This window comes from Tursiops truncatus, chromosome 15 (genome assembly GCF_011762595.2).
Source record: "Tursiops truncatus isolate mTurTru1 chromosome 15, mTurTru1.mat.Y, whole genome shotgun sequence".
Classification (NCBI taxonomy): Eukaryota; Metazoa; Chordata; class Mammalia; order Artiodactyla; family Delphinidae; genus Tursiops; species Tursiops truncatus.
In genome coordinates this window covers 80,064,345-80,090,256 of record NC_047048.1, presented here as the reverse complement: position 1 = coordinate 80,090,256, position 25,912 = coordinate 80,064,345, and the positions used below count along the sequence as shown (strand labels likewise).

At 46.6% G+C, this 25,912-nt stretch overlaps 2 protein-coding genes across 5 annotated transcripts in view; one reads left to right on the top strand and one right to left on the bottom strand.

Annotated features, from left to right (window-relative positions):
• The window catches only part of AURKA (aurora kinase A), a 19,690-nt gene extending 4,364 nt beyond the window's left edge, over positions 1–15,326 (top strand). The window contains exons 3-9 of one of the 3 annotated variants that reach the window (XM_004321036.4): positions 1,622–1,901; positions 3,904–3,958; positions 5,017–5,205; positions 5,983–6,121; positions 10,341–10,489; positions 12,354–12,528; positions 12,655–15,326. In XM_004321036.4, coding sequence (XP_004321084.1) covers positions 1,622–1,901; positions 3,904–3,958; positions 5,017–5,205; positions 5,983–6,121; positions 10,341–10,489; positions 12,354–12,528; positions 12,655–12,834 — 1,167 coding nt within the window. In that variant the 3' untranslated portion in view covers positions 12,835–15,326. Of the gene's footprint in view, positions 1–1,621; positions 1,902–3,903; positions 3,959–5,013; positions 5,206–5,982; positions 6,122–10,340; positions 10,490–12,353; positions 12,529–12,654 lie in introns of all 3 variants that reach the window. The other 2 variants (XM_004321034.4, XM_073793117.1) reach the window with 2 other exon arrangements.
• On the bottom strand, positions 3,443–25,912 carry FAM210B (family with sequence similarity 210 member B). Of its 2 annotated transcripts, none has more exons than XM_019943829.3 (3): positions 25,665–25,912; positions 17,020–17,195; positions 3,443–3,733 (listed from the first exon to the last, which is right to left on the bottom strand). In XM_019943829.3, the coding sequence occupies exons 1-3, from the start codon at positions 25,848–25,850 to the stop codon at positions 3,496–3,498; spliced, it is 600 nt and encodes a 199-aa protein (XP_019799388.1). In that variant the 5' UTR covers positions 25,851–25,912; the 3' UTR covers positions 3,443–3,495. The 2 variants fall into 2 exon arrangements, with proteins under 2 accessions (XP_019799388.1, XP_019799389.1); XM_019943830.2 differs by lacking the exon at positions 3,443–3,733 and adding an exon at positions 14,452–16,822 and having other exon boundaries at positions 25,665–25,892.

Below are 25,912 nucleotides of genomic sequence, written 5' to 3'. Positions count from 1 at the left end.
AGCATGTGGTCTTTGACTTTAAAGAACTTAGAGCCCTTCTGGTTAGGTGTGTGAGCCAGTACCATACTATATATACATATAACCTGAGTAATTCCTAGGAGGGGTGCTCAGTTCAGCTTGGGGGAGATTGGAATCCAGGAGCAGAGACCCCCTGGCCCTTACTTAGCATTTGATGAATATTTGTGGAGCAGTTAGGTGAATGGGTGTCTCACAGAAAGATCCTTTTAATATAAGTAATCCCCGGGTTTTTTTCCTTCTAGGAAATTAGAAGAATATAAATACTGCTTTTTTTTTTTTTTGAGGAGAGGGGTTTGTTTTTAGAAGTCTTCATCTTTGAAAAATGGATACTTAGCCTTTTTTACTGGCTGAAAGTGTAAAAATGACCAACCAGAAAAAGGCTAAATTGGTTCACTGTATTTGATTCTCAATTCTGATGATAAAAATCATTTAAAAAAATTGCTCTAGGGACTTCCCTGGTGGCACAGTGGTTAAGAATCCGCCTGCCAATGCAGGGGACACGGGTTCAAGCCCTGGTCCGGGAAGATCCCGCATGCCACAGAGCAACTGAGCCCGTGCGCCACAACTACTGAGCCTGTGCTCTAGAGCCCGTGCTCTGCAACAAGAGAAGCCACCGCAATGAGAAGTCCGTGCACCGCAACTAGAGAAAGGCCGTGCGCAGCAATGAAGACCCAACATAGCCAAAAAAATAAATAAATAAATTTACATAAAAAGAAAATTGCTTGATGTTTAAAATGTCTTTTGCTGCCTGAATGTCTGCTGTGTTGTGGATGCTGCTACTTTCAGAAGCAATCTCTTTTTCCTGTAAGTTGGAAACCCTCTCTTGGAAAGCACTTGTACCAGCAAGCTGGTGATGGATTCTGAGGCTTCTCTTCTGGCACTGTTTGCTCGTTTATGAGGAAATTTCCTCCATTGAAGCTAGAGGAAGTGCCCCCTGCCCTGTGTTTGATTAGCTCAGGGCCTTAGAATTTAAGTATTTTAAAAACTCGTGACATCCAACTTACAGGCATGTAAATAATATATTTTGGTAGTAACTTTTTTTTTTTTTTGCGGTACGTGGGCCTCTCACTGCTGTGGCCTCTCCTGTTGCGGAGCACAGGCTCCCTCGCACAGAAACGAAGACCCAACACAGCCAAAAATAAATAAATAATAATTTTAAAAAAATCACTGTTGAATATTTTGTTGTATTTCTTTCAGTCTCTTTTCTAAACATAGGTATTGTCAAAGAAATGTCATTGGAATTGGGATTTTGGTATACAGTTTCCAAATTGCAGCTTCTTGCTAAATAATAATTCCCAAGTCATTGTGAATTCTTAGTGTTTAATGCCTCCTTTTTTCAATGAAAGTTTGTTCATGAACATTTGTTTATGGGGGCGTGCTTTTTAGGGGTGGGTGTTGGGGAAGGGGAGGCGGTGTCATTCAGGCATTGCAGCCATACACTGTATGCTCTGGAAGTGCTGATTAAAATCGCTTTCCCCTAACGTCTGTTATCAGTGAGTGACACTCATTTTCTTATATTGGAAAAAAAACTTTTGGAATATTCTCTTGATATTCAGCTTTCGTTCATGGAGACTATAAAGTTCCTTTTTCCTCCCCAATCTAGACTACAGTTCCACTTGGTGATGGCCCAAAACGTGTTCCGGTGACTCAGCAATTTCCTTCTCAGAATCCGGTGTCTGCGAACAGTGGCCAGGCTCAGCGGGTCTTGTGTCCTTCAAATTCCTCGCAGCGTGTTCCTTCACAAGTGCAAAAGCTTGTCTCCAGCCAAAAATCCGTACAGCCCCTGAAGCAAAAGCCGACGCAGGCAGCCAGCGCCCCTCGTTCTGTCTCCAGGCCGCTGAGTAATACCCAAAAGAGCGAGCAGCCCCAGCTCCCAGCACCTGGTAATCAGCGCTCTGAGGCTCATTGGAGAGTCATTCTTTTTAGTTGCTAAAAAAGCAAGTGTGTAGACATGTGTTTATTGTTTGGAACCCTAGCTTTTACGTCATTTTCTACTGAGGATGGGGAGAAAATCTGGTGTCCGGGTGAAGTACCTGTGTCTCCTGTGGGCCAGGCCGGACTCCCACCCTCAAGGAAGAGTTGGCAGCCGGGGAGGACACAGCACCAGTGCCGTGTCCTTTGATTGCATAGTAGGGGCGGAGGGGAAGGATGGGGTTCTTGTAGCAGGTACTCTTGGAGCTGAACAACTTCAGGGTTCTGGGGTGTGGAGGGAAGTGCCCGGCGTGGGGAGTGGGTGGACTGAGGCGGGCCAGGTCAGGTCGAGGTGGGCGCTGCTGGCCGCGGTGAGTGGGGCTTTATCCCGTGTGCACTGGGAAGCTGCTGAAAGGTTTTTGAGCGGAGGACGGGCTGACTTGCCTTTATAGAAAGCTCATCTGAATGTGGGGCATGAATTGGAGAGTAGCATTGCTGGACCCAGGGGTACCAGATAGGAGGGAAGCCATTGTGGTTTGGGGCCGATATGGCAGCGGCCTGACCTAGGCAGAGCAGGGTCGGTGCTAATAGTTAGCATTTACCAGGTGTGAGCGCTCACACCGCAGGCTTCCTTCATCCGCGTTGTGTCATTCTGTCCTCGTAACCACTCTACAAAGGCAGCCATGGTTTTTAACTTGGTTTTGTGGAGGAGGAAGGTAAGATTTTGAAGTGTTAACTTATTTGAAGACAGCCAGGATGGAGTGGTGCAGACAAATCCGAGAGCTCACTTAGGATGCAGACTTGACTGAACTGGGCAATAAACTGGACATGGGGATGGTGGTTATACTGGTGGCCTTAACTGAGATTGTGAACCAGGGAGGGGAAGAGTCCAGTTGAGGCCTGAATTCAAATACCTGACCAGAGCAAAATGTGCTGCTGTTAAGAGTTTGAAGTGCTGGAAATAGACAAGTGGAAATGTCCCATGTAATTTCCCCTTGGCCACCAAGACAGTGGAAGGAGGTGGTGGCTGGCTTATGTTTTGTTGCACATTGTCTGTAGCAAATGGACAGCTGGCTGGCCCACCTCCTGGGGAAGAGGTGATGAGGTGGGAGCTTGTGATGGATGGGAAGATTGGTAATTCTGCTTTAGAAGCTCTTCATTTAGAAACTGAGGCTTCAGGGGGCTTCCCTGGTGGCACAGTCGTTGAGAGTCCGCCTGCCGATGCAGGGGACACAGGTTCGTGCCCCGGTCCAGGAAGATCCCACATGCCGCAGAGCGGCTGGGCCCGTGAGCCATGGCCGCTGAGCCTGCGCGTCCGGAGCCTGTGCTCCGCAATGGGAGAGGCCACAGCAGTGAGAGGCCCGCGTACCGCAAAAAAAAAAAAAAAAAAAAAAGAAACTGAGGCTTCAAGGAGATTATCTAAGGGCCTAGCTATATGTATCTGCTTGTCTTTACTCTCGAAGTTCTATAAAGACTTCAAATGGCAGGAGTGAGGTTACAGTGTAGTAAGTAGTCTTTTTAAAAAATATTTTATTTATTATTTATTTATTTTGGCTGCGTTGGGTCTTAGTTTTGGCATGCGGGATCTTTTCGTTGCAGCACGCTGTTTTTCTCTTCTCTAGTAGTGGTGAACGGGCTCCAGGTTGCATGGGCTCTGTAGTTGAGGCGCACGAGCTCAGTAGTTGTGGCGCATGGGCTTAGTTGCCCCTCGGCATGTGGGATCTTAGTTCCCCAACCAGGGATAGAACTTGCAACCCCTGCACTGTAAGGCGAATTCTTTACCACTGGACCACCAGGGAAGTCCCTTTTTAAAAAAAAAAAAAAAACAAAAAAAAAACTAGAAATAGTTCAGATCTATCATTCTGGACATACACTAATATTTTGGACATACACTAATATTCATCTCTAATCAAAGATTTCTAACTTATTCTGCATAGTTATTCTAAAAACAGGTTTTTAACTTACTCTATCTAGGAAATAATCCTGAAAAGGAAGCGGCATCAAAACAGAAAAATGAAGAATCAAAAAGGTAAAGTTTTATCTTGTTTACAGAGTTCTGTGCCATCATTCTACTAGAATACACCATTTAATTGCAAATTTAGTTATGGGAACACTTTTAAAATAGGTCTTTATACTGTATTTTCACTTAGAAAATATAGATGTTTCAAATTTCCAATCTTTAAAGAAAGGGAGAAGGAATTTTAATGATGGATGTTTATTAGGGACTCGAGTTTTTCTTATTGCTTTCCAAATTTAGAAATGACTTGTATGAATCTGCTACAGAAATGTGTGAAGTGAAAGTTCCTCTCCACCTTCAGAAGTAACTACTACATATGGTTTATGTATGCTTCTATACTTTTTTCTATTCTAGTAAAGAGGTGGAAGTTAAAAAAACAACAACAAAATGTGGTCCTATTGCAGAGCTATGGACTAATACATGACTGTCTGGGTATTTTGAAAGTATTGACAGAATTATTATACTTGTTCCTCATAATAAAGCTTGGCTGTATTTTCCCCTGCTCTCAGTCTCTGAACTGTCTAGATTCTAGAATGTGATAGGAGCCAGGAATGAATCCATAGCCTTTTTTGCTCTAGCACCTACCGGAGGCTTTCTGAGAATCTACATCCAATGGTTCTCGCCCCACTGCCCTGCGGGCTCCATCCCACTCGCTTAACCAGAGTGGTGGAGGCTGTGCTTGGTTTGAAAGAGGCTCACAGGTGGTTCTGCAGCATTTTTCCCTCTCCAGTTACTCATCTAATCCTTCTTACGGTCCTAAGTGTTGTTAATAGGTCTGTGCTCCAGGGCATAATACTGCCGTGGGACACTTCCCAGTGAGTGCTTCAGTTCTAACAGTCCAGGTTGTTGCTTGTCACAGAGTCACTCAGCTGATGGCGGGTGGGGGCATGGGGGGCTTAATGTCTGTGGTGACTCATTAATTGTGGTTATTGGTTTGGTTCTTGCAGAGGGTACATACTCAATACAACTTTGAATATAAAATTTATAGGATGTCTACTACTCACTAATATACATTGTTAGAAAAGATGTGTTTTCTTCACATTTTAAAATGTTCAATTCTTTCCTAGAAGGCAGTGGGCTTTGGAAGATTTTGAAATTGGTCGCCCGCTGGGTAAAGGAAAGTTTGGTAATGTTTATTTGGCGAGAGAAAAACAAAGCAAGTTTATCCTGGCTCTTAAGGTATTATTTAAAGCTCAGTTGGAGAAAGCAGGAGTTGAGCATCAGCTGAGGAGGGAAGTAGAAATACAGTCCCACCTTAGGTAAGTTTTCAGATGTCCAGGAAGAGTGGCGTACAGAACTTTAAGAGTTAAACGATTGTAAACTTCTTTGTAGAAGGCTGGCTCCGTAGTACTGCAGAGTGACTAAATTCACTAGACTTAAGTGCCGTGGTCCTGAAAAATTGCTTGAAGGTTTGTTTTGTTGATGGAGTAATTTACTGGAGGTGTTCTTGTTTTGTTTTGGTGGGTAATTAAAGGGAATGATACCTTTTATTTTGAGTTAGGTTGCAAACTGGCAGCCTACAGGTTGACTTTGGCCAGTGGATCTTTTTCTTTTTGCTTTCGGTGAATTAAAAAAAAAAAAAAAAGCAAAACAAAAAAACAGATAGCCTGTGCTCAGCTGTCCAAAGTTGTCAGCAGCACATCCCATGCCATTCGTGAACGCTGCCTGTGTTGTCTATCTCATGGTGTTTGGGTTTCAACTACTGTGGGAATGCCATGTCTTTTTTTTTTTTCCAATTTGCAGAGACTTAATATTTATCTGAATTCTTTCCCCACCTAAGAATATAGATGGCCTAAAGGAAGACAATAGTCTTAACTAAACCCAAGGTCCATTAATACCTTGAAATGCATGTAAATTGATAGCAGTGTACATCTTTTTCTTACAGTGGGTCTGTAGTTTCAAATTCTCAAGGGGGGTTGAAGTGGGATCTGTGGCCAGCAGCAATTTTTACCACTGGTTTCACATGAGCATTTGTTTGATACTCAGTACGTATCAGCTCCAAAACCAGGTGTTAGAGTGTTCGTCCTTCGTTGCAGGCATCCAAATATTCTCAGGCTGTATGGTTATTTCCATGATGCTACCAGAGTCTACCTAATTCTGGAATATGCACCCCTCGGAGCTGTCTATAGAGAACTTCAGAAACTGTCAAAGTTTGATGAGCAGAGAACTGCTACTGTGAGTTTTCATTTGTTCAGACTAATTCTGTTTCCTCTATACCTGTCCTACCTAGCAGTGGACCTTTCATTATATAATAGAGGGGGTTTTGTCTCATGGGAAGATAGCTTAATCAGATCAAATATTTGAAATGGAAAAATCAAAATAGCTTAGGTGTACCTTTTATATACAGATAAAATCAGGTACCAAATGGAATATTGTGGTTGGTTTCCACAGCTGTTTCTGTGGAAATGTATAGTTGCTCTCTTTAAAAAAAAAAAAAGAAAAATTTGTTTTAGATTAGTTTTAGACTTATAGAATAACTGAAGATAGTACAGACTTACTTTCTCCTATTAATACACACCTAATTTTCCTATTTATATTTTATCAGTGTGGTACAGTTGTCATAACTAATGAACCAATATTGGTACATAACTATTGACTGAAATCCATACTTCATTCAGATTTCTTTAGTTTCTCATGATTAGATGAGGGTCATGGGGTTTTGAGAGGAAGATCAGAGGTAAAATGCATTCTCGTATCAAGGATACATACTATTAACCTGACTCATCCCTGAGTGTCGGCCTTGACCACCTGGCTGAGGTAGTGTTTGTCAGGTTTCTCCACTGTAAAGTTACTCTTTTTCTCCCTTTGCATGCTCTGTCCTTTCAGAGGAACAGCCCATGGGGGGTTATGTTTCATCTCCTATAGGGCAGGGTATCGACATAAGTTATTTGGAATTCTGTACCAGATATTTCTCTATTCTCCATTATTTATTTACTCACTCATTTTTATTTATTTATTTTTGACATTTGGAAGTAATGTTTACTTCTTATATAAATTTAGTAATAAATTTTGTAATCCTGAAGGAAAAAATAATAGAGAAATTGGGCAGAAGGTAATGTTTGAAGTGATAATGGCTGGGAATTTTCCAAATTTGATAAATGATATAAACCCTTTGATTCACCAGACAAAATTAATCCATAGACATAAAAGACATATAACAACAAATACCCACACCAAAGGCAAAATGATGTTAAAATAGTCAGAAAATGGAGTCAATCATTTATTAACATGGACTCATGGATTATTTTATCCTTTGAGTATAATCTAATACCACTTTGCTCTCATTGTTCCAGCTTTGGCCACTGGGAGCTCTCTCGTGGTTCCTGTGTCCTTTGGATATGTCCCTATCGTTGTGTGTGTGCGTGCACGGAAAAGCACTTTCTTGTTTTCTGGTGCTATAAGATGATGTTCCAGCTTCATCTTGTACATTTCCTATCCCAGTCTTAGAATTCGTTATTTCTCCACGGAGCTTTGGTTCCTTTTATTGGAAAGTGTTACTAGAAACCAAGATCTGGGCGCTGGATATGATCATTGCTACTGAGTGTTATTACTTCTAGGCTCTCAGCTGACAGAGAGCAAGGAAATATGTGTATAGTAATCCATGTAAATGCATGTATCTAAAAGTATTTCTATATTTATCCATCCGTATCTATATTAAGCAAAACATGAGTCCATTATCACATGGATCATTTTACCCTCCTCCCTTGCTTATCTGTAACCTCCACCCCAACATTGAGAAACTTGGGTTCCACCCTCCGCCATCCATTTATCTGTTCAATTCCAGTGTTCATGTGTAGTGGTAGCATTGTTAACCAGTTACCCTGTGGGAAACAACTGTATGCATCTGAGATTCATCTGTATCTTTTTAGGGTTTGATAGCTCATTTCTTTTTATTGGTGAATACTATTCCATTATTCTCTCTTCACCTACTGAAGGGCATCTTGGTTTCTTCCAGTTTTCGGTGATTACGAGTAAAGCTGCTATAAACAATTGCATGCAGGTTTTTGTGGGACATAGGTTTTCAAACTGGCTGGGTAAATACTTAGGGGTGCGATTGCTGGCTTGTATGGTAAGACTACATTTAGCTTTTAAGAAACTGTTAAACTGCCTTCCAAAGTGGATATACCCTCTTGGCCTTCCCACCCACGAATGAGAGTTCCTGTTGCTCCTCACCAGCAGCTGGTGGTGTTGAGCCTTTTGTTCTTTCTTTCTTTTTTTTTTTTTTTTTTTTTTTTTTTTTGCAGTAAGCGGGCCTCTCACTGTTGTGGCCTCTCCCGTTGCGGAGCACAGGCTCCGGACGCGCAGGCTCAGCGGCCATGGCTCACGGGCCCAGCCGCTCCGTGGCATGTGGGATCTTCCCGGACCGGGGCACGAACCCATGTCCCCTGCATCGGCAGGCAGACTCTCAACCACTGCGCCACCAGGGAAGCCCGGTGTTGAGCCTTTTGGATGTCAGTCTTTCCAGTAGGTGTACAGTGGTGCCTCAGTTTTAATTTGCAGTTCTCTAATGACGTACAATGTTGAGCATCTTTTCATGTGTTTAGTTGTCATCTGTATATCATCTTTGAGGTGTTTCTTCAGATCTTTTGCCCATTAAAAATTTTTGTTGTTGTCTTACTGAGTTTGAAGGGTTCCTGTGTATTTGTGGTACGTGTCCTTTATCACGTTTTCTCCCCATCTGTGGCTCATGTTTTCATTCTCTTAACTGTGTTTTTCAGGGGCAGATGTTTTTAATCTTAATAAAGTTCAACATTATCAGGTTTTTGTCCCCCCCCCCCCCAAATTCTACTTTCCTTTATTGTGTGAAAATTGTTTGAAGAAGCTGAGTCTTAATTTGGGCTGTTTTTTGTTGAATTAGCCGATCATGGGCCTGTTGAATGGTGGTTACTTCGTTCTGTTTCTTGGTGGAGGTCTCTGGGTAGTATGTACACTCATTTTCTTTTTGGCATTGATGTAAATGGCATTAAGTTCAGGTGGTTTTACTTTTATCTTCTGATGAAATCACAGCACTATTGGTGAATGACCCTCTGGTCCTGTCTGTGCAACGAGGACGTACTATTTTAAACTTAAATATTTGCCCTTTGGATAAGTAGAAATCTATTTTATTTGCTTTTTAAATATTAGTTAACCAAACTAGTTTCTTATTTAATTGGCAATTAATATTTGTAGTACTCGGTTTTCCTCAGTCCAGATGGAGTTTACTTTGGTGTAAACAGCTATTTGAAAGAAAAGATTGGTTCTTTCTAGATTCCTTAGTTTGGAGATATATACACGCACCTGTTTTTCTTTTCTAATAAAAATAAGACTAATTCTAGAGAAGTGTTAGGGACCTTTACGTGTACCCACAATCTAATGTGGGAGGTGTGGAGGGAGTTGGGTGCCAGAGAGCTCTGGTTCTTGCCGAGGTTTGAGCAGGGACAGCCTGTTGCCCTCCGGAATAGTAATGTGTGCTCCTAGGGCATCATCAACCCAACTTTGGTGCAGGAGACGAGCTTTCTTTGCCTTCACTTTCAGTTTATTATGGTCTAAATTTTGGTCTCTGGCTTTGGCTGAAAATAATGAAAAATGTCCTTTCTGACGATAACATCTGGTTTCTACCCATTTGTTTAGTACACCTTTTTTGGTATAAAATAATGTTCAGTCCTGTCTAGAATTACTTTTGGGAAACAAACGCTTCTCTAACTTAAGTCAGAGCTAAATATATTCTTTCAGTGTACTATAAAACCATTCTTATTTATATGTTAAAGCAAATTCTGGACCTGCTTGCTAGATCTTTTAGTTGAAATGCAAACAAAACGAACAAAAGGACTGACTTGCTTGTGTACTTTGAAGCTGACTAATGAATTACTATGTAGTGTGTCCCCAAATTTAGCTCGCTACTTAACATGCCAGGACAACTGCTCTTAGTTTATTGTTCAGGATTTTTTTCTTCCGGTGCTCTTAAAGTTTTAGCTTCAGACAAATCCTTTTGTTGTAAATTGGCCTTGGTTTAAAAATGGGAATGGTCTGTACTTAAGCGTTTTTGTTTTAAATGTTAAAAACCGTTTACATGTCTGACTCCCTAATTTATACCAGTTTTTCAATATTGTCTTAATTCATTGCTGCTGGGCCATATATTGCCATGTGGGGATGTAGTGCTGTCTCTGTGTTTTCCTGTCTTTCAATATCACATCTGCTGTGTTAGCAAATAACATAGCACAGAATCACTTGTACTTAATGCTGCACACTAAATTGGTTTGTTTTCTTGTAGAGTCATCCATTTTCTCTAGTTTTGGCTTTAAAAATCTACGAAACATGTTAAAATCTATGTTGGGTTTCCTTTCAGAAGAGATGTCTAAAATTGTGTTATATAAATCTAAAACACAGACTTTCAATACTTTTTTTTTTTGAATAGTACATCACAGAATTGGCAAATGCCCTGTCTTACTGTCATTCAAAGAGAGTTATTCATAGAGACATTAAGCCAGAGAACCTGCTCCTCGGATCATCTGGAGAGCTTAAGATCGCAGATTTTGGGTGGTCAGTACATGCCCCATCCTCCAGGTATGTAACTTCAGACGTGGAACTTGTTTGCTCGGTTTAGCAAAAGCCCAGGGGCTAATCATGAGCTAAATAGTAAAATATGTAAAGTATAGATGTGTGCTGAGTTGGGGCAGGTAACTGACGCACGTACTTTGGTGTAATTTAGGCCTGATAGTAAACTAGTGTCTTCAAGAACATTTTTACTCCGCAGCCATTTTGGGCTGTTTATCCTGTCCTAAGCCTGGGGTTAAAAGATGCGTAATGTCCTTAGAGACTAATGAAGGGGACAAATAAGTAAAAGATATGACAAGTGTATGACAGGTGAAGTGCAGCATGTGTACAGGGGCAGTAACACCTGGCTGACTGGTGTGAGGGAGACTCCACTGCTTCCCGGACCAGGAGACAGAAGTTTCTGAGGGCATCGCTTGCAAAGATCTAGAACCAAGAGCACAGTTCTTCAGGGAACTTAAAGGAACCAAACTGGTTTGGACGGAGCTTTCAGGACGGAGCTTTCAGGGTGGGGGGGCAAAGATTCTTTCGTCCTCTGTCAACAGAACAGTCCTTTCCTGTCTCCTCTTAAAGTGGAGAGATCAACGTAATGAAACAATTTAAGTGAACTTTGCCAACAGAGCTAAAACATTTTCTCCTCTTTAAAATGTAAGTGGAGTTTAAGTGAGCTTTTGGAACCACATGTGAAGTAGGGCATTTAAAAGCATACATCCACCAATAAGAGTCTGTCAACTTTGGGGTAGGTCTTTAAAAAGTTTTAGCCAGATTACCTTAAAGCCAGTTGAAAAAAAATTGTGTAGTCTAAAATAGATGCCATTGGGTGTGGGGAGCTTTGTTTTTGTCACAGACCACTCCTAATTGTTTCCTGCAAGGCACTGAATATGCTGCTGCAGTCTCTGTTTAAAAAAAAAAAAAAGTCTCGTGGTCTGCCACGGGTGGGAGCTGTTGGCACCTGGCTTCATGGCATCGCAGGGCTAAACTGTACCTTAACCCTCCCAGTGGTGTCATCGTGACAGAAAAGGTAGCTGATCCTTTTCTGAAGAGGACACTGTGTAAATGTTGGTCACTTCTCCTCGCCTCCCGTACCTTGGTAACTGTAAGAGCTCCTTTGATGTTGTGCTGTCATTTGAGAACCCTCCGATTCAGGCCGTCTCCTGAATCTCGGTGGTGATGAGAGGCTAGGTGTCTGGAGAGGTAGCTCCTTAATCCTGGGTCACCATGCAGTCGAGCGAGCATTTGTGCGCTCACTGGGCACCAGGGAAAGAATAACTGATGTAAACCAGCAAAACCTGCATGGTCTTTGCTCCTGCTTTGATGTTTGTTTCCAACCTCTATTATAAAAACAACATCCAGACGTGCTGCATTGGTCACCTGTCGATCCGGTGCCTACACTCAAACAGTTGTTAACATTTTGCCATGTTGGGTGTGTCGTCTACGTATAAGTTGCAGACAGTGTGCTTTGTCCTTTGAGTGCTTCAGTGTGCATCTCCTAAAAATAAGGACATTGTCCTGTATAATCACAACCATTATCACGCCTAAGAAAATTAACAGCCTTATTAATACCTGCTATTTAGTCCATGTTCAAATTTCCCTAGTTGTCCACAAAATTTTATAGTGGTGATACTTTAAATCCTATATTTTATATCATTTAAGGAAGTTCTGGAGTTGGACAGATTTGGAGTGCAGCTTGATTGCTAGCTGTGAGATCTTGTACATCTCCCTGTCTAAAAGTGGGGATTTATAACAGTACCTGCTTCGTAGCACAGGATCTAGCCTAGGAAAAGCGCTCAACGTTAGTGTAATGGTTGGTGATTTTGAGCAGCTGTTGTGCATCCGAAACAGAAGCACGTCAACCTGAACCTGCCTGCGTTTTTAGGAGAACCACCCTCTGCGGTACCCTGGACTACTTGCCGCCTGAAATGATTGAAGGCCGGATGCATGACGAGAAGGTGGATCTCTGGAGCCTTGGGGTGCTTTGCTATGAATTTCTAGTTGGGAAGCCTCCTTTTGAGGCAAACACATACCAAGAGACCTACAAAAGAATATCACGGGTAAGACATCACTAGAAAGGACCCATCATTCCTTATCAGCCTTGACTTTAGGCTACGATCTGAATATTTATCCTGTTCTCTCTTAGCCACGTTTGTGACCCTGTCACTTATTGTACACTTACCCAGGTGGAATTCACATTCCCTGACTTTGTGCCAGAGGGAGCCAGGGACCTCATTTCCAGACTGCTGAAGCATAATCCCAGCCAGCGGCCCACCCTCAAAGAAGTACTTGAACACCCCTGGATCACGGCAAATTCAAAACCATCGAGTAGTCAAAAAAAAGAATCAGCTAGCAAACAATCTTAAGAATCTTTGGGGGCAGAAATCCTCGAGACGGGGCTGCTGATAATCTGCCTGGAACAGGCTGCTGGCCTATCTCCCTGCTGCCTGCCCGCCCTCGAGATGCTACAGGAAATACTGTTTATGAGCAGGCAGTGCTCGGCCTCCCAGTTCAGAGCTCCACCTCCGCAGACACGACACTCTGCAGTGGGAGCAGCCGTGGTTATATAATCAATCTGGAGGCAAGGTTCAAGTGCAGCCACCCCGCAGCCTGTTTTGAGTAAGGTGTCCTTGTGGAAGATGGACTCGCAGCCTGGCTGTGGGGAAGGGCGGCTGTTTGGTCCTGACTCGACCCGTTGAAAATCTGTGCAATAACTTTCCAAGTCCCTGTGTGCGTGTAACTTATCGGGTGGCCCAGTCTGGTAAAGCTGTCGGAATGAACATGTGATTCTTTCTTTTAAATGTTAAAATAAAGACTTTTGTATAGACTTGTATTTTTACCTCCATGGCGTTCCTTTAGGACCGCTCTCAGTGTCTGTCCAGTACCCCTGCCGAGCCTGCTTGTTGGTCCTCAGCCACTTACCTCCTGGTGAGACTGAGCGGGGGCCTCTGGGGGACCACCAGAGCTGCAGGTGGTCAGGACAGAGCGGGGGAGTCCTACACATCCACACCTGCCCATCCCTGGCCTCTGACTGTGTTCTCAACAGGATGGCAAAGAGATTCACACGTGGGGTGAACCAGTTCTTGGCAAATGGATTTTCCAAGTGTGGCTTTTGTCCTGATTCTCCGGTGAAGGAGTGTTTGCCTAAACGGAATTCCTCCTCCGCAGCCGTACTTGGATCTGGGCGCTGTCAGTGTTCATCGTGGCTTATAAAGTGGACGCCTGCTGCCCCTTCAGTACAGCTGGCAGAGGCTTCCCTTCTTCCCCGTGTCACCTGGTTCCCACGGGACACACTGGAGTTGTGGCGTCTGTGTGAACTTGAAACCTGAGTCCACAAGTACACCTGTCTGCAGTACATGGGTAATTCTTTTCACCACCTGTTCACTCTTGGCCTAGAAATGAGGAGGTGCCATGAGAGGAGCTGGTCTCACGTTCTATGTGTTCCTATCACGTAAAATGACGTATTTCTGGCTGCCAACACCTGTGCATCAACCAAAGATGATGAACTTGACCATGATGAAGGCAAAGGTGGAAGTGTTGAACTTACTGGGAACTAGGAGAGGAAACATGCTTTCATGGCCAACTTTCAGTGCAAGAGGCCTACAGAGGTCAGAAATGTCTACACAGAAGGACGTGGCTATACGCTTCCATGTCAGAGTTGCCGAAGTAGTTGTGGAAACTTAAGAACTGAGTAAAACGGCCGTGTCCAGTTAGCCCCGTTGGGACAAAGGAGCTTTTGGTTCCCACAGTCTCGAGCTTTTACATCCCAGAGTAGTAGTTCATCCATCCACCCCGGATGCAGTCAACACAACATGACTAACCCCACCAGTGACACTAGCTAAGCTGTCATTTCCCCAAACAATCCCACAGAAGCACAGAAAAGAGCTCACTGTAGCAGCACAGCATTAATAAACTAGTCACACGCACTGCTGCTTCATGATCAGCAGCAGTGATGGCTTTCTAACAATAAAAAGTTCTTCATAAACTTTACAAAGATGTTTATTTGTTTCACGGAATTTAAGCTGCTCATTTGGTCAGATAAAAAATTAGAGGTGAACAATGGCTTACGTGTTTAAAATAGATCATCAGTTTTATTCCCCTAGTTCCATAAAAACAATGTAAATACAAGTGATCTGTACATCTTGCTGGTGAATTCACATAATGCTGTAACTCCCTGGTCCTTTGATTGCCTCTCCTCTCTAGTTACTCTGTTCTGTTCTGACAACTGGCCACTGGAGTGGAGTGGAGTTGGGGCTTACAAGAGAACGCTATGGCTATTTGGTATGATAATTTGTTTTATTGCTTGCCCTTTCAGTCCACTCCCATTCAAGCCCTTAAACCTGTAGGAATGCCTATCGGCTTTTTTGCATAGGCATTACTCACGAGTTGAATGGTTGGGAGGCCGGTGAGGCAGGTGGTTAGGAGCCCAGAGCCAACTGTTCACACACAGACAGCAACACAGAAGTGCTGGTCCTGTCCTCATGAGGAATTACCTAGCACTGGTGCCATCTCTCTCTGATGTGGACGTGTCCTGGGAATTAGACCCCAGAAAGGCAGTCTAATTCCAACTTTAAATTGCTAAAACCTTTTGGCAGTGGGCTAACGGCTTTAAAAGGGGGGGTGGGGGTGGGATAATAGATCCACTTTAAAGATCTTGCAAGTGGAGAATCTGGCTCACAAAGATTCTCATAAAAGTTAACTGAAATAACTGATTGACATGGGTTACTATGGGCTAACGAGGAAAACCTGTCAATAGTCAGATCTCAGTAAAACCAGGATGATCAGTTTATAGTTCCTTGAGTTTTCTGATTGTCACAAATGTAGTTAATCAAACCAAAAAACTAAAATAAAAAATAAATCTGGGAGCCAGAAAGATAAATGCAACCCCTGAACCATGGTGGCAGGGCAGTTACACTGGGGTTCCTGGGGTGCAGCCAGTGTCCCGTCAGTGATGCTGAAGCCCACGGGAATAGATTCCTGCTCCGTTGCTTGCTCCTGACTGGCTCAAGGAGAAAGTCTCAACTGAGATCTGTGTGCTTGCATTTCTGTTCTTAACCAATGTCCCAAACAGAGAACGAGGGGCCTAAAGTCACACGCCCTTTACCTGGTAAACTAGCTCGGTCCCTGCCCGGCCTATATTATTATTTTGCGGTTGTCTCCCATTTACAGCAACTGCTAGTAATTTTACTTTTTTAGAGAGTGATACAAAATCTTTTTTTTGCATACGTAATTTTAACTCAATTAAAAAATATAAGTAGCAACACAATGTAAACACTGTGACACTAGTTCTGGAATGTCTGAAGTCTGAGACAGAGTTAGTCAGGCCAAGATTGTCTCAGCTTTGCGTATATGTACAGTGTCCAGATTCCTGAGGACACATGCGTCCGGGGCCAACTGATGCCATTACTATTGGATGAAGTTTCCGTGTTTTACCGAAACAGAGACAAATGATTCTGACCTACTTTGATGAAGTTTGGGAAAAATCAGCTGAGGCAGGCCCCATCATGTCCAGATATGAAGGTGTCTTGGGATCAGTGAAACGTACCAGAAATACTTGTTTTTCTTTCCCCCCAAACAAGTGTAATGAACGTCAAAGTGTTGATGCTAATTAAGATCCTGATTCCATATTGTGAAGTCTTAAATTCTGCTTCATTAATTGTAGCACTGGCAGCTGTTCCGCACATTACTGCATATTAAAACGAAGGCCGCCTGACAGCAAATATTAGAGGAAGGGGAACTTTAAAAACCAGCTTAATGAATCGCTGCCCTTTAAGAACTTGAGCAAAGATTAACCCCTGAGGCTTCTTTCTGCACGCAGACCCTCACCAGTGATCCTCCAGAAGGAACATTTCCTGGCTGACAGTTTTGTTTCAGATGATAACTCAATGGCGATGCTTTGCTGACACTGTAGATGATGCAGACAAGCCCTATGATGAATAGCATCACCAAAACTTATAAAGCAAAAAAATTACAGTGATTTGAAACCCTGAATTTTTGCTGGCAAAAGTAAATGCTATTCACGAGAAGACAGCAGCTAGCCCCTGCCTCACCCCCACCAGAAACCCTACATCATAAAACCAGTCCAAAATGTATCATTTCAAAGAAGTAGGTTTTCAGGCCCACAGTTGAAGAGTTTATCAAGGCTTTGCAGCTGGAGGTTTAAAAATTCCCACTTTCCGAAAATACCTGACAATCAGGGGCACGGAAAATAAGGTAATGCTTATCCTCACGGGTGCAAACAGCTTGTGGATGGCATAGGCCACCACGAAAGTACTTGTGCCTGCTGCCATTTTCGACTGTACCAGTGACTCTTTAAACCCGAGCTTAAGCAGGATGGCTGACATGTCCACACCACTGGAGGGGAGAGAGGCAAACAGACAAACACAAAAGGGATAGAGTTAACCGATCAATTTGGCTATGACATTTACAGTATTTTAAAAAATGTGATGAAAGTAGCTAGATGAATATAAAGTCTTAGGAAAAAAGTTCTTATTCCCAAAGACACTTGGATGGCAGCGAAAAACAAATATCTACTACTGTCAAAATCTTACCTTGAAACAACCATGTAAAACATGCCCAAAGAGATTAATGAGATTCCAATGTGCAGTGACACGCCAACGGCACCATATTCTTGAAAGATCTTTTTCAGCTGCTGCGACTTGCTTTGCTTTTTCTCCTCTGTACTGCTGATGTTGCCGCCTGTTGTCACAGTGATTTTGCTGGTGTCCTGCGCACAAGCCAAAGAAGGGGAGACGCTTTAGGGCAGGAGCAAGGATGTTAGTGGTCATCAGCAGCTTCAGATTCAGGCAGCGTTCTGCTCTTTCCTGTCCAGTGAGAGATAAGTTACTATCTTTCTTTGTCAGCTGAGGCTAATGCCCGCTAAGCCACTGAGTGCAGTGAAGGGCTGGGTACCAGGTACGATGGGCAGAACGATGGCCCCTAAGATGTCTAGGTCCTCGTCCCCAGAACCTGTGAATATGTTACCTTACGTGGCAGAAGGATTTTGCAGGTGGGATTAAGGATCTGCGATGGGCAAATCATCCGGATTTTCTGAGTGGGACCAGTGGGACCTTAATCATAAGGGTCCTGTGAGTGGACACAGCGGGGCAGGAGGGTCAGAGAAGCAGACGTGAGGACAGCAGCAGAGTCAGATTTGCAGAGATTTGTGCTGCTGGCTCTGAAGACAGAGGAAAAGGCCACGAGCCAAGGAGTGCAGCACCTCCAGAAGCTGGACAAGGCAGGAAATGGATTCTCCCGTAGAGCCACTGGAAGGAACCAGCCCTGCCCACACACTGACTTTAGCCCTGTGAGACCCCGTTTGGGCTTCTGACCTCCAGGGCTGTCAAAGAATAAATGTGTGTCGTTTAATGCCTCCAGGTTTGTGGTGATGTGACAACCATGCTAGACTCTACAAGACAGTGGGTACGAAATAAAACGGAGCAAAAGCCGTGACGCATCTACTTCTGGAATCAAGATTTACCCCTGAGATCTGAACGGAGAAAGGGAGGGCTAGTTCTCCGGCCATAAATGCAGCGGCCGGGTTAGTACAGAAAGTATTCATTGCGTGGGGTGTTTGTTAACAATTACTGAGCATCTACAGGGCCTGGAATGTTTGGGAGAAATAAAAACAACCTTGGATTAAAAAGACAAAACTCCTCAATATGGAGAGTGCCTTTTACATCAAAGGGTTTCTTCAGCTCTAACGACAGACCTCAGAGCTCTTCTCACAGGCAGCATCTGGGTCAGTCAGCTCCGGCTACTGACTTTGCAGCGGGACAGCTGCTTTCTTGTATTTTTAGAACATGCTGCAGTGGAGCCATGCTTCAAAGGCTGCGGTGGGGGTGGTGGGCTGGGGACACATGACATGCAGCGTGGCATCCCAGGGACAAAAGTGAAATGACACAGGTGCCCAGGGCAGCAGCCTCCAACCGCAACGAGGCACAGGTCCTCCTCCCGGCCCTGCCCTGCTTCAGAGCCCCTGCTGGCGGGCAGGTGGGAGCTTTGACCAAGCACGTCTGGGGCCTCCCTGCAGACGCTGCCTTTCTCAAGAGCTCCCAGGGGACCCGGATGCTGCTGATCCATCTGTCTGTGCCCAGGTGCCCAGCCTCTGATTTCATAGATGTGGGGTGAGGCCTGGGCACTGCGATTAGATATCAGTTCCCCTGGTGCTTCTAAGTGATCAGCCAGCGTTGCCAGGTAAACAGCTGCTCAGCACTCTCGCCTCCCCTTGCCCTGCTCCTGCCCGCCCTCAGCAGACTCTCCACGTGGCCGTCGCTTCTCAGATGTACCTGCCTTGCAACAGACTGGAGTGAGCCACTTCCTAAGCTGGAAACACAAACGTCACCTCCTCCAAGAGGCCCTCCTTGACCACCTCAGCTGCCTGCCCTCAGTGGCAGCCATGCTATCACATCTCTACTTCCCTCTCTGAGATTTCCATCTTCAGGAGTTGTCCTGCTTATAATGTAACAAATATAACAAATACATGTACGTAAGCATTCCGTTCTTCGCTTGTTTGCTGTTGGCCAGAGGCCCGGAATGTGTGGTTCCAGGGAGCAGGGAACCTGGTCGTCTTGCCTGGCTCCTAGCACTGGGAGAGTGAAGGGACCATCTCTGCCCGGTGTATTAGGGGTCGAGCTGGATTGCATGCACAGGTACTAGGATGTGATCAGGAGTTTTTACTTTTTTGGCCACGCCACACAGCTGTGCCTTGGGATCTTAGTTTCCCGTCCAGGGATTAAACCCGCGCCCTCGGCACTGAAAGCGCGGAGTCCTAACCACTGGACTGCCAGGGAACTCCCTGATAAAGGGTTTTAAGTGCAGCAGGTCCCCTTCCTCCTCAGATACTTCTGGAGGCTTGCCCACCCAAGCCTCGTCCCCCCATCGCACGCCAGGCCCGCACTGTGTCCTCCATCCCTCGTGCTCATCCATGCTGTCCCCTAAGCCAGCAGCCCTGGTGGCCCACCCCTGCCCTTCCATCCTCAGGACGTGATGGTGTCTGCCCATCAGAATCCACTGCCCCGCCCTCCACGGTGTCTGCCCATCAGAATCCACTGCCCCGCCCTCCACCGGGCCCACTGCAGTCGGCCTCCTGGGCTGTTTTCTTTCTTTGACGGCACTCAGACCAGACCTCCCGAGCTACTCTTGCCCGGGCTGTAGGCAGGAACATGAGAGACCAGGGGCCACCCAGGGGCCCGGGGCCTGACCTTGCAGGTCTCCCATGAGGGGCTGACCCTACAGAGCAGCAGACAGGGCTACTGACCGGAGGGGCGCTGAGCGGTGCCAGCCTAGGTGGGTTTAGGGAACGCTGCTTCAGGACCACCTGGCCCAGGCGCCTCATCTCTCCCCTGGGTTACTGTGGTGGCCTCCCTCCCAGCTGGTCCCCCAATCCCACCCTTGACCACTCAACACAGTGGCCAGAGGGAGCCTGTAAAAACCGAGGTGGGATTACAGCACCACCCCCGTCAGAGGCCTCCTGGAAGCACCAGCCCCTCAGCCCTCCAGGCCCGCCGCCCCCCACCCCCATTCTCCTTCCTGCTCCCCATTCGGGCCACGTGGCCTTCTTGCTGCTTTAAGCAGCCCAGGCCAGGCCCGCTCCTGGCCTTGGCATCTGCGGCTCCCTCTGCCTGAATGCTTTTCCCCAGACGTCCTCATAGCCCCGCCTCCAGGTCTTTATTCCGACATCACCTCAGGGAGGCCCTCCTGGAGCACCCTCTTTAAAACCGAGACCCTCACACAGCTGCTCCTGTGCAGTTCCCTCCATCGGGCCGTCACCACCTAACGCCCCACGTGTGTTTCTTCCTCCTCCCCAGGGAGGCCCATCCACTTTGGTAACAGTTTTGCTGGTATATAGATTACAGGCCATAAAGTCCATCTTAAGGTTTAAGACGTACAGTCAGATGGTTTATGTGTGTTTGCAGTTGTGTAACCATCACAAGGATCTAATTTTGGAACGTTTTTGTCACCCAATTAGCAGTCACTCCCCATTCCTCTCTCCCCCATCCTGATGGGGAAAGGCAAACACGAAACTCCTTTCTGTCTATGGATTTGCCCTTTCTGGACGTTTCATGTAAACGGGGCCATACAGCATGGGGCCTTTTGTGACTGGCTCCTGCTACAGACTGAATGTTGGTGGAAGCCCTCCCCCGCCCCAAATTCGTATGTTGAAACCGAATCCCCACCAGGATGGTATTTGGAGGTGGGAGGTGACTAGGTCATGAGGGTGGAGCCCTCATGAATGGGATCAGGGCCCTTGTAAAAGAGACCCCAGAGCGCTCCCTTGAACCTTCTACCATGTGAGGACATGGCAAGAAGACAGAAGACAGCTGGCTATGAACTCGGAAGCAGGCCCTCACCAGACACTGAATCTGCCCGTGTCTTGACCTTGGACTTCTTGACTCCAGGACTGTGAGAAATGAATGTCTGCCGTTTAAGCCGCCCAGCCTGTGGTGTTATAGCAGCCCGAACAGACTGCGGCAGCTTTTTTCACTTATCGTGTTTTCAAGGTTCATCCACGTTGTAGCAGGTATCAAACTTCATTCCTTTTTATGAAGCAGAATTTGATTCAACTGAAATACAAAGTACAGATTCTAAAATTTACTCTTCAGGGCAAGCTGGGAGCCACAGTACATTTTGCCCTACAAAGAATGTCTGCAGTATCTGGAGCCCTGTTGTGTCTGGTAACCCCTGGGGCAGCCTCTCAGCTTGGTTTCATGCTGGACAGGAGGGCTTGGCTCTGGACCAGCTGCCAGAATGGAAGATAAACCGTGGCTGCTGCACGTACGTAGAAGATAAGAAGGCACAAAAGCAGACTCTCCTAGTGTCCCCAAAAGAACTAAGTAAGGCTCAGTGAAGGGCCACATTCCACGCACGGCGAGGAGGGGGTGGAATTCAGTCTTGGATTAAAACTTGCCCAGAATTGGGAACTCCCTGGTGGTCTAGTAGTTAGGACCCTGCGCTTTCACTGCCGAGGGCACAAGTTCAATCCCTGGTCAGGGAACTAAGATCTCACAAGCCGTGCAGTGTAGCCAAAAAAAAAAGAAAAAACCAAAAACCTTTCCCAGAATCATCCTTGATTTTTAATCATACACAGCAGCTGCTCATTTGCCCCTGCTCCCAAAAGAGTTGGCACAGAACTCAGATTTATTAGTTGAAAGAGTCTTTTCATTACCTCCCAACTGAAAGAGCATCTCTTTTGTTCCCAAACTGCAGTTGGGACTGAAAAAAAAAAAAAAACCAACCAAACAAAACCCCAAAACACCTGGAAGCTTTAAATTAAAGCTTCAATTAAAATTAAATCTGTTTCATTAAAGGCTGCTCAGTCCCTGGGAATTAAGTGTTAAGGTCCTAAGGCGGGAGACGAACTGTATTTCCTCTCTGCCTTTAGCTTTGACTTCTGCGGGCTTTTTTCAGACTTAAGAAAACAAACACTTAAAAAAAGGGGACTGCCTACTAAAATCCAGTATCCATTTATGGGGTCCCAGAGGCTGGTTCTGATAGGCAGGAAAGCATAACGTTTTTTGAAAGGTTTTAGGAAAACCACCAGTGTCCTCAAGAGAGGCCCCTTCTATTGAGCCAGGTACCGGGCTTAGCACTTTAAAGGCGCCATCCCATAAAAACCCTCACAACCCCACGACGTGGGCACCTCTGTCGCTCCCACTTTGACAGATGGGAGACCAAGGTTTGGGGCAAAGCTATGAGCTGGCTGGCGGCGCCCAGACTGAGTTCTGTGCTGCAGGCTCCCCTTCATGTCCCCCAAGAGCTGAACATTCCTCAAGGAAGAGCCTGTTCCAGAACGTCAAGGCTCTGGAGGGGAGAAGGAAAACTGTCACCAGTACCCTTCGGTTGGGCCTGCACCGCGCCCGCCCTGTCCTCTGACGCCTAGCAGCCAGAATGGCCGCTGGGAGCTCAGGCTCCTGATAAACAGCTCCCCACCCGCCTTTTGGCTGCGGATGAAGTGCCCCGGATGGGAGATCTGCCAGGCCCTGATAGGAGGAGCAGTGGACAAACCCCGGTTCCAAGAGCCAAACAACGTCCTGAGGCTGATGACGGGTGAAAGCCCCTTTCACTTTCCACCCTGGACATCTGGCCCAACCAGACTTCATTATGTCCCCTCTGTCTACTTGCCAGGACCGGGTGGAACTGTCTCTCTCTCGAGAGCCCTTTTCTGTACGACCTCTATTTTGGCAAAAGGCCTTTTGGCCAGAAAAGAAAAAAAGGCAGCCAGGGCTTCCCTGGTGGCGCAGTGGTTGAGAATCTGCCTGCCAATGCAGGGGACATGGGTTCGAGCCCTGGTCTGGGGAGATCCCGCATCCTGCATGCCGCGGAGCAACTGGGCCCGTGAGCCACAACTACTGAGCCTGTGCTTCTCGAGCCTGTGCTCCGCAACAAGAGAGAGAGGCCGCGATAGTGAGAGGCCCGCGCACTGTGATGAGGAGTGGCCCCCGCTCGCCGCAACTAGAGAAAGCCCTCGCACAGAAACGAAGACCCAACACAGCCAAAAATAAATAAATTAATAAATAAATATTAAAAGAAAAGTTATTCCTTAAAAAAAAAGGCAGCCAGACTTCCAGTTACAGAATAACCAGTATCTACTGCAAGACAATGGGAGGGACAAAATATTCAGACACAAAAGACAATTTCCTGTTAGCCGGTGCTGCAGTTAGTTTTTTTTTTTTTTTTGGTGGTATGCGGGCCTCTCACTGCCATGGCCTCTCCCGCTGCAGAGCACAGGCTCCGGACGCGCAGGCCCAGCGGCCACGGCCCACGGGCCCAGCCGCTCCGCGGCACGTGGGATCCTCCCGGACCGGGGCACGAACCCGTGCCCCCTGCATCGGCAGGCGGACCCCCAACCACTGCGCCACCAGGGAAGCCCTGCAGTTAGTTTTTAACTTTCTAGAGTTAGAAGCTTATATGGACAATTTTCTTCCTTTTATCCTGGAAATCTCTTTAATCATTGTGGGTCATGCATTTTTCTTCCTAACCCTGGAGGAGAATAAAGAGACTGAAATAAAGGAATTTATGAGGTGATGACCTGCAAGGAATGGAAACTTTTCAGACATTCATTTCTTCGTGAAATATCACCTTAAGAACCTGTGATGTATCCTTAGTCGCTGCCCTGGATGCAGACAACATCTACCTCACCCGTGTCTGTTCTTAGATAAGTGCTTTCATATACCTGCAGATGGCTCTCTGAGCCCCAGTGTCCTACCTCCCAGTTCTCCCTCACCCGCTGCCTTTTCAGGGAGCCTTTCCCTGATGACCTTATTTATTAACTGGCAGCATCCCTCCCTGCAGCCCTGCCCATCTGCACCCTCCCTCCCCCCTTGGCATTTCTCAGTAGCACCTCTCACATCAACAAGCCTGATATTTTCCTTTTCTGTTTATTGTCCCTCCCCTCCCACTAGATGTCAGGCTCCCTGAGGGTGGGTTATGTCTGTTTTGTTCATTGCTCTATCCGCCCCCCCCCCCCCCCCCCCCGCCTTAGAGCAGTGCCTAGCACAGTGCAGACACTCACGAATAAGTGAGGAACACAGCACAGCTGTTGAGGGCAGAAGCCTTGGAACGAGACTGGTTTGGATCCCAGTTCTGACAGGTAACCTCTGCGTGATTCTCAGAAAGTTACTCAACCTCTCTGGGCTTAAGTGGGGGGGGGGGGGTGACAGTATTGCTTACGTCACAGGGTTGTTGTGAGGATTACATGAATTAATATTTTCAAACTACTCAGAACAGTGCCTGGTACAAAGTAAACAAAATATAGTGTTTATTATTAATATTACTTATTGCATGAATGAAAACAGGTGTCACTCTAAACAATCTGAACTTGTGAGCAATTTTTGGCTCATTCCTCAAACCTTCCTGACCCTTCTAATACAGCCTTCTTACTTTAATAAATATGGGGTGGGGGAGCAGTATACACACAAACAAACACACACACACACACACACACACACACCTGCCAGTGCCAGGCTCACAAGACAGACCAGCAAGTCAGGAGGACATTCCATATGATGAGTGCATAGAAGATGCACACCCATGGGGCTGAGGAGGGGGCCAGTGGAGGCACCCAAGGTATCACTGGTAGTCAGGGAAGGCTTCCGGGAGGAAGGGACAGCTGGGCTGATCCACAGAGAATCACCAGGAGACAGCTGGGTGTGCGCGGAGGGTGCCAGACGCATGAGGATCCCCTAACTGGGCTCAGGAGGCAGAGACAAGATCTACCACCTGTCCGATGGGGGAGCAGAAGGCAGGGAAGGAAGTTTCTCCACCTGTGGCAGAGGCATGGTAAGGTCACGAGTCAAATACCTATGCAACATTCAGGAAGCACTGGCTCCCGGTGGCACCATGTTGAGGCCCACATCAGCTCATGGAACTGTTCCCCAAACTATTGTTGGGAAGGTGCTATTTTAAACGCCTGCAAGGTCAGCAAACAGGCTCAGAGGCCTTCAGCACTTGGGGTAGGTCTGCACCGCTGGTGAGTGGATGCAGGCAGGCAAAGGGACCAAAGGTGCAAACCTCCAGGCACTGCTTGTCCCAACTTGTTAGCTCTGGATCTCCAGACTTCACTGCTTACCACCTTTTTTCTTTAAGGAGACCCACTTCAAAACTTTCAAAAAGGGATAGTCTGCATTACCATTCTGAATGGAAACCAGTTTTCAGTTAGCAAACACAGAAGCAACCGAAGTGAAATATTGATGCAATGAAGTAACACTGGGTTTCTTGCGCGCGTCCTGCCTGCAGTCTGACAGGGAGGCCTGCCCTCTAGGTTAGATAAAAAGGGAGTGGCAGCAAGTGTTGGGGGGGGGTGTTAGAGACCGCAGCACCCACCAAGCCTTTCTCCTCGGCCCAGGGAGGAAGCCCCGGCGCGACTTCAAAGGGAACAACTCTACCGCCCAGTGAGAACGTCGATACCAAGCCCAGGCCCCATCTCCAATCCTCCCGTCCACCACCACAGTACAGCCTGACGCTTTGGGATCCTGGGATCACCTGGAGGTTGTGACCTTGGGCAGTCACACCTCCCTGAGCCTCAGTTTCCCCTGCTGTAAACTGGGAACTCGCTTCTTTGACTTGTAGAGATCTGAGGCCTGGGGACTCTGGCGGTGCTCGGTCTCGGGCAGCTGCGCGAGTCAGGCTCTCCTTCGGCGGAGATGGGCCGACGAGCGGGGCGCGCGGGGTTCGGGGTGGGGGCGGGGAGGCTTACCTGGCGGCCGTGGCAGTTCCCGCGGGCCGCGTGCAGCAGCGGGGCGTCCAGCCCGGTCCCGAGCAGCGGCAGAAACAAGGGCGGTGGGGCGCGGGGGGCGGCAGCGCCCAGGAGCCAGGCGGCGCGAGACCGGACCCGGGCGCCCACCCTGCCCGTGGGGCACAGCAGCGCCAGCAGCCCGGCCATGGTACTCAGCCCTGCGCCGCTGCCCGCACAGCGGACAGCAGAGGGAGCAGCGCGGTGGGCGG